Raw genomic sequence first — 8,372 nt, forward strand, 5'->3', positions numbered from 1 at the left:
CAGATTAGAGACCGAGGCGGGTTAGGCGTCCTCCATTGTGTGGCACCGGAGGTCACCTGCTTGGTCAGTTTGACGATGATGATAGTGACACCATTGAGGATTCTGATTAGTTATGTCATATTTTCATGTCCAGTAGGAACTATGTCAGTTTATGTACTTAGCATCTTAGTTAGACGTTTATCTTTATGGTTTTGTATAATGTTATTTTTATTTGTACTTGGTAGATAAACCGGTTTGGTCTTCTATTATAACCAACGTTTCAGTCAGAATTATCATGCGCATTCTGAATGATACCAAAGTAAATCAATCAAACATCTTAAATAAACGCAATTTATTAATACGAAATTAGCGTATTAAATTAACATGTTGGCAGTCATAGACTTAACCAACCATACATGGCTAAAAAAAACTAAAACCACATAGACGACATCATAAACGGCATGATATCTAGGCTGACCCTCCACCAGTCTATCTTCGCTGGTCACAGTTCCTCCGCGTATGCCCAGGCTGACGGCATAGCCCACAGCGCTTCGGTAGGTTCTCCTGAGATTGATCCATACTACCACGGATCCTGGTTGCCCTTGGACGACCTTCCTTTGCACGCCTCAAATCAGGGTCAGGAATGATAGTTGGCCCAGCATATGGAGGCCACAGTCCTTCAGGGATAGGTGGAAAAAAACCCTGCTTGTAAACGTTGAACACCTCACTCATACGATATACCTCGTGAACATATGACGCCCAATTAAGGCGGGAGTATGTGCAACACGCAATGGCATGGCAACAAGGATAATGCAGCGCCTGAAAGTGGCCACAGTCGCATGTGTTATCTTTAAGGGAAACTCTATAGCTACCCAGCGAGAAGCTCCCGATTGGTGTTGTCTCGGCGACCGTGTACTCGGATTGATGCCTGTCATACAACGTCACCGTGAAGCACCTAGAGTCTCTTATATTCCGATCAATAGCCTTGACCAAGGCCTGACAAAACTCATGCCCAGATCTGACTTGTGCCTCTGCTGTCTGTCTGCGAACCACAAACAGCTAAGCAAGCCTCCCGTAAGTTGACTTAGCCAAAGATGTGACCGGGAGGTTGCGAGTTCCCTTTAACACGGAGCTCACACATTCACTAATGTTGGTTGTCATGTGCCCGAACCGTCGACCACTATCCTCATGTTGGGTCCATTTGTCGTACTCCATCCGGTTGGCCCAGTCACACATTGTTGGATTCTCAGTCCGTATGATGTCAAACCAGTAATAGAACTCTGCTTTAGTCTTTGCGTAGGCATCATTCACCAGCATCCTCCTTAAGTCCTTACCTTTGAACGTAAGGGCAAAATTGGCCGCCACATGCCGAATACAGTACGCTCAGAAAGCACAGGGAGGGAGCCACCCATTCTCCGGTGCCTCAAGCGCTGCCTTGATCCCATTATGCCTGTCGTAGATAACAAGGATACCCTCCTGAGGAGTTACATGCTCTCGTAGGTTGGACAAGAAGAATGACCACGACTCTATATTCTCTCCCTCCACAAGGGCAAATGCTATCGGTAGGATGTTCGAGTTCCCATCCTGCGCTATCGCCAACAGCAGCGTCCCTCCATACTAGCCATATAGGTGGGTACCATCAATACTGACAAGGGACTTGCAATGCCGGAATGCCGGAATGCCTCAATGCACGGTGGAAATGTCCAGAAAAGTCGGTGAAAGTACACCGTCGACTCGTCAACCTCACCACGAAGCCGAACGGGAGAGGTCTTCAACACCGTGATTGTTCCGGGCATTGTTGACTGGACCCCTAAGATCCAACGTGGCAGGTCCGCGTACGACTCTTCCCAATCGCCATATATTTGTGCCACTGCCTTCTGCTTGGCCATCCAAACCTTCCTGTAGCTAGGCCGGAACCCGTAATCAGCTTCTGTAGCTTGTTGCAATACCTTTACCGTAACCGCAGCGTCTGCCCTAACCAACGGAAGAATCCTCGCACAGATGACGTGGTAATCCAGCTGACAGTGATCACTCGAAATAGAGGTTGCCAAGCATGTGTGTAGCCCGTTGTACCTCCTAACCTCCCAAGTGCCCTTACGTGCACGCAGGGCTACTCGAATCAACCAACTACAACCCTTCCCGAATTCTTTGCATTTTTCATGATACTTCAGATGATCTGATCGATGACTCTGTACTCAACACCTCACCGGATGCTATAGTCCTTCACACTCAGCACAGCTTCATCTTTGTTCTGGAATGATTGCCCGATCTGAAATTCTGTAGAAGAGCCCCCGACTGTGTTACCACCTCTTCCTGTTGAGCCAGAGCATCCAAGTTTAGTGTGGAAAAGTGTGGAGGGTACTGCTGAGAAGCAGAACTTGAAGGCATATGCTACGTATGTGGATTTGCACCTGTGTCATCGTCGCTATCCCCTACGATATCAACAGGCTCCTGGTCAGAGTCATCGTCACACATTGCATTCTCTACTCGATCGGGTCCACCAAAGCCTTCCATATAAGTTAACAGGCCACCCCCAGTGCCGACATCGTGAGGAGGCTCAAAGACTGCTGCATTCTCCAAAGGTACAGAACTAACAACCTCTGTTCGGTCTAAATCAGCCGCGAATAAAGGGGATGCTACTGGTGGAAGATACAGTCTGACCGTAGGCATCGAACTAGATGCACCTCCGGCGGCAGTCGAGCCAGGAACTGGAGCGGATGCCCCAGAACTTTCAACACCGTCCTCCAACTTCGCGAACAACTCATGGATTCTGATCTCCGGAAAACTCCTTACGCAATGGAACAAAACCCTAAGATCTTCATCAGCCTTAACCACAAAGGTATCATACTTAACACCGGTCGAGACAACTGCGATGGGGATCTTGTAGTATAGTTTCTTCACCCACTTGCTACCAAAGACGCTAAGCTTCTGCAAGATGCTGTTCTTCAAATCTGACAAGGTGCTTGACGAACTGATGAAAACACTCAGTGGTTCTCTGTCAGTGAACTTCACACCCTCGCTTTTGCTTTTTTTTTAATTTTGCCAGAGAAATGCACTAAGGCTAGAAAACTCTCTCCCTCACTTGTCATTGTGAAAATGATCTCTTATGGAGCTTGAATCACTCACATATATATAGAGTTTCCGTGATTGTAAACCGTGGGAACCTTCAGGGTTTTATGCACATCACTCCTCCTTCATAAACCGTGGTAGGCCACAAAGGTTTCTCTTCATGTCGCCTTCTTCATAAACCGTGGTAACCTACCACGGTTTATGCTTTGCCAGCTCCCTTCGTAAACCGTGGGAACCTTCCACGGTTTACACACAACGGACAAACATTCATAAACCGTCCCTAGCTGCCACGGTTTATGTTCGAATTTGAAACCGTGGTTGCTTACCACGGTTTACATATAAAATGGTTTCTGCACATACACGTAAGAGGATTTCATTTTGTGTATTTGGGTAAACATTTCTTGAGATTTATTTATTTGGGTAAATTGCCCAAATAATTATAACAAAAAAATTAATACATGTGATTTAAATATTTTTAATAGCCGGTAACATGGAGTTTAACAAAATATAATTCATATATTTTTTATTTATGTATATGTATATAATTATTTATATATATATATATAATTATTTAACAAAATTAATATATACGTATATATAAATAAAAAAATTATTATAATTTCTGAAAATTATACATGAATTTTTTTCTCAAATAAATTTATTTTAATTATATTACAATTAGCTCATGAATAATGCATGATTATATTAATTTAAGAAAATATCTTCATTATAATTAGTCTACACGATACATGCATTATATTTTAAAATGGTAAAATATATTTTAAAAAATTAGAGTATTAATAATCAATTATGATTAATATTAATATCAATAATTAATTTTTATAATTATTTTTTGTACTACTAAAGGCTATATATAGTATTTTTCTTTTTTGTAGAATAAAAAAGGTGATTCATAACATTTTTGTAAAATTATATCATATGGACATAAGATTAATTAGATAACAAATTGAATTTTAATTAATATGTTTTATTTTTTGCTCATATTTTTCATTAATTATTTTACTTTTTATATTTACAGTAATATTGAATGTAAAAAAGAAAAAAATAATATTGAATGTTATCTATTTTATTTATTTAGATTCATAATTAACTTTGATATAATTATAGCACGTATCTAGGATTAATAATAACATGATAGTATAATTTTAAGTTGTATAACATAATAAAAAAATGTAGCAATTTATGTATACTTCCTATATAGCAATAATATTATATATATTTATATATCTCCTCTTTTAGCTCTTTCCTAAAAATATTGACATACAATTAACGTCGATAACATATATATTGAGTAAGTATCTCCATTGAAAATATTTGTTAACTATTACCGTGTATAATTAGTATATATATAAGGATTAATAGTGAATTGTTACAATTATTTATCATCTAAAAAATTCGTACTTCTTCTGTTTATTATTTTTCATACCTAAAGGATACTAGCTACGATTCTATCAACAGTATTACCTATGATAGATTATGTAATGAAAAAATTTGAAAAATAAAGGCAATAATTATAAGGTTATAAAAAGTCTCATCCAAATTGACAAGAACAACACGACTTACATAGAAATAGTTTTTATGGATGATTAGGTAAGTTGATTATTTTTCATGATTCTTTCAAGTGATGCTAGGCCCATTTTATAAATATTTTTTGTTTATATTTTAAGTTTATTTGATAAATAAACCCTTGTATGAATTAAAGACAGTGCGATTTTATAGATTTATAAGTGCGTGCTAATAGCCTTTATATTTAATTTGTTTTAGAGTGTGATAATAGCCAATATGTTTGTGGGTAGATTTAACTATTACTATATTATTTATGATCACATTCAGTATATATGTCTGATTTATTGAAGAAAGTAAATTATTAAAATCGATTAATAACTATTTTAGAGTTAATCCAATTAATACTAAATTTAAAAAAAAACAAATAATGCACAACATATTAATTTTTTATTAATCAAATTATTATAATTTAAATTAATTTTAAAAAATAATTTAAAATTATAATTTCAATCTTATCACGTGCATGGCACGAGTAATTACACTTGTTATTTAAGAATTTTCAGTATTTTTGTACTGAAATAAGTTCTACATAATTTAAAACTCTTTTCCTTCCTCTTTTTCATCTTTTACTGCTTTTTATTCTTTATCTTCTTATTTTATTTTCTCATATTTTTTTTAAATTCAATTTCTAAACTTCCTTCACTTTTCGCGACGATTTTGAGAAATTTTTTAGAATTTTAATTTTTATTTGAATTTTGAGAATTGCAGTTTTGATTGAAAGAAAAAAAACTTTGTCATAATAGTTTTGTGCTATTTAAGAATTAAAAAAATATATATTTATATATAATTTAAACTAAAAATTATTTATATTAAATTTGGACCAATTTATATAAACTTATATATAAAAAAACATATGTATAATAAAGCTGTTGTCACAACGGTTTTAGATAATTTACTTGACATAATTTTTTCAAAAATTTCTACCGACTTAAATTTTTTTTATAAAATCAAATTCAATTAAATTAATCTAATATTTGTGTATGCATGTAAATTTCCACTCATTTTCAAATTGTCCGTCAACCGAGGCCACAGTTATACTTATAATTAAATGCAAACCTGATGTACCCATTTGCATGTCAAAAATCAGACATCTTTTTGCCACCTTGTCACTAACCCTCCATGCGTCCAATGGTTTGAGTGCCAACAAACTAAAAAGGACAAGAATAATGAGATCCTCAATTTCCAGCCCCATTCTAAAACTCACCTTCTTTCCGACGCATAAAATAAATTCCATTTCACTTGTGTTAAAATAGGAACTCTCTATTTCTACTCTTGAGGGTGCTCTCATGGGATAGTACACTTTTCTTGTTTGTCTTCACAGAATCCTTTCAAGTTGCCAGTGGGATTGACCATGGCGTTGCCGTCCACCATCACAAAACTCAACCACACTATTCTTACCCCTTCCAACCTCCTCCACTCCAACGTTGACCCCAAAACCGTAACATTCCAAGCATGTAATCAACAGGAACGTCTTTACCACTCAATGGTCGACGGCGTCGGACACAACTTCTTCTACGTCTATGAAGCACTCTTCACAAAACTAAGGCTACGCTTACCTTTCACCCCTTTTCAAGTTGCTATTCTCAAGAAGATCAATGCAGCACCCACACAACTCCATCCTCACGCTTGGATATTCGTCAGAAGCTTCGAGCTTCTCTGTCAATCTCACGGTATGGATCCTATCGTCTCCGTTTTCTTCTACTTTTTTGAGGTGAAGATAAGGAATAGAGAATGGGTTCACGTTGTCAAGCGCGGGCGTCGTCCAAGAATCCTTGAGTTAGGTCAGTGGCACATCGGCGATATCTTCAGAAGCCGTTTCTTCCGGGTTGAGGGAAGCAAAATTGAGGGTTCAGTTCCCTTCTTCCTCGATGAGAACACCGGCAAGGAGATCTTCCCTCTGCATTGGCAACAGCACCTTAAATCTCCAAGTTCCCCCAAATATTTGAGACCCTCCGAGGCGAAATTGGTAAAACAACTCTCTCTGCTCAAATCGCCTAAGATGTGTGGTGCTATGATTAGAAGTACTGTTGCCACACCCCGTAGCCGTAAGTACTCTTTTTTTTATTTTTTATTTTTTCTTTACTCTGTTGATAATAACTATGCTGGTTTCTCTGTCCTGTTTTGTTTGATGCTCTGGTGGTATTTTAGCTGAGAGTGAGAGTGATTTTTGTTGCAGCTGAGCCAAGATTAGATAACTATTCAGTGCAAGCGGGGCATGATGAATGCATAGATGAAGAAGAAGAAAACAAGGAGTGCCTTGAGGATGACGAAGAAGAAGAGGAAGAGGTGGAGGAAGAAAAGGAAGAAGAAGAAGAAGATCAAGTATCGTCTTCTAGAAAGATGAAACTGAAGAGGGAAGCGCTATTCGAACCCGGTGCCGATAGGGACGTGGAAAAGAAGAAGCAAAAGGTTTCGGTGGAAAGCAGTGGTGCTTCTCCGCGCCGGGAAAGGAGTATAGAGCAAGTGTTGATGGAGAGCGAGGAGGAGAACAAAAGAGAGGGATTGCGTAGTTTTCAAGGCAAGGGAGCAGTTGCTTCACTGTGGGATGATCGATTCAATTTCGACGGTCATCTGCGCCAACACTTATTCTTTTACAGCGACCAGGACCAGCTCCGCCGCGCCGGTGACTCCTCCGTTGCGCAGTTTGTGAAGGCCAACGCCTTCCGGATCGCGACAGCGGCTGATTTCATGGAATCAGAGATTGAAAAGAGTCGCAATGAGGTGCATCGTCTCTTATTGGAGCTGGCGGAGGAGAAGAATGCAAGACTTAGAGCAGAGGAGCAGTTGCAGGAAGCAAAGGCTGCTCGCGAGAAGGCGGAGAGGGAGCTTGTAAGATCAAAGAAAGATGCTGATTGCACAGAAGCATTTCTTCTTCAGAAATGGAACAAATCGATGAAGGTATCGTTTCAGAACGCTGTTGATCAAGTTCGGTACTTTTTCCCAGATCTGAATCTCGATTCTGTTGAGTTGGATCATCGCAAAGTTGTAAAGGAAGGTCAATTGGTGGAACCTCACTCAGCATAACCATGAATGAATGAATGTTAGAACTTTTCTTTGTCTTGTTTATTATGCTAATGCTAATTTTGTGCACTTGTTACTGCTATGTATCTATGTTGGTGTATTTTAAGAACTAAGAAAGACAATGTTAGAGCTTCTCATAAGGTAAATAGCTTTTGCAATCCCATTTTCATGTGCATTCGTAATATAATCCTAATCTTGTTGCTCATAAGACGTTCTTTATATGTTCAATTTTTATTGTTAAGATATAAATCTAAACATGACAGGCAGATAACATGTCATGCTTCTTTTTTGTTTTGGCTTGTTAAAAATTTTAGAGTAATTATTCAATTCAGTCTCCAAAAGATTTTAAAATTAGACATTTTAGTCTCAAAAAAATTAATACAAAATTAGACATTTTAGTCTCAAAAAAATTAATACACAGATCAATTTCCAAAGTTTTATTCCGACAGATAAATTAGTTTTTAATTTATTTTTCGGCAGAATGATTATCATATCAGTTTCTAAGAATTTTAAAAATGGATATTTTAGTCCCAAAAAAATATTAATTTCTAAAAATTTTAAAAATGGATATTTTAGTTCCAAAAAAATATTAATGTACAAATCAATCTTCAATATTTCTTTTGACTGTCCAAAATAAAATAAAATTATTATTATTATTATTATTATTATTATTATTATTATTATTAGTTACACAATAATATTGTATTATAATTTTT

The 8,372-nt window shown here is 37.3% G+C and overlaps 2 protein-coding genes across 2 annotated transcripts; one reads left to right on the plus strand and one right to left on the minus strand.

The window, feature by feature from the left end:
- Positions 1-1,362: 1,362 nt before the first annotated feature.
- On the minus strand, positions 1,363-5,827 carry LOC107469869 (uncharacterized). The gene is made up of 5 exons (XM_016089251.1): positions 5,692-5,827; positions 2,391-2,930; positions 2,187-2,292; positions 1,707-1,953; positions 1,363-1,596 (listed from the first exon to the last, which is right to left on the minus strand). Exons 1-5 carry the CDS (start codon positions 5,825-5,827, stop codon positions 1,363-1,365), a joined length of 1,263 nt encoding a protein of 420 aa, XP_015944737.1.
- Positions 5,796-7,818, plus strand: LOC107469888 (uncharacterized). The gene is made up of 2 exons (XM_016089274.3): positions 5,796-6,680; positions 6,812-7,818. The coding sequence occupies exons 1-2, from the start codon at positions 5,987-5,989 to the stop codon at positions 7,657-7,659; spliced, it is 1,542 nt and encodes a 513-aa protein (XP_015944760.1). The 5' UTR covers positions 5,796-5,986; the 3' UTR covers positions 7,660-7,818.
- The last annotated feature ends 554 nt before the right edge of the window (positions 7,819-8,372 follow it).

This window comes from Arachis duranensis, chromosome 10 (assembly GCF_000817695.3).
Source record: "Arachis duranensis cultivar V14167 chromosome 10, aradu.V14167.gnm2.J7QH, whole genome shotgun sequence".
Lineage (NCBI taxonomy): Eukaryota > Viridiplantae > Streptophyta > Magnoliopsida > Fabales > Fabaceae > Arachis > Arachis duranensis.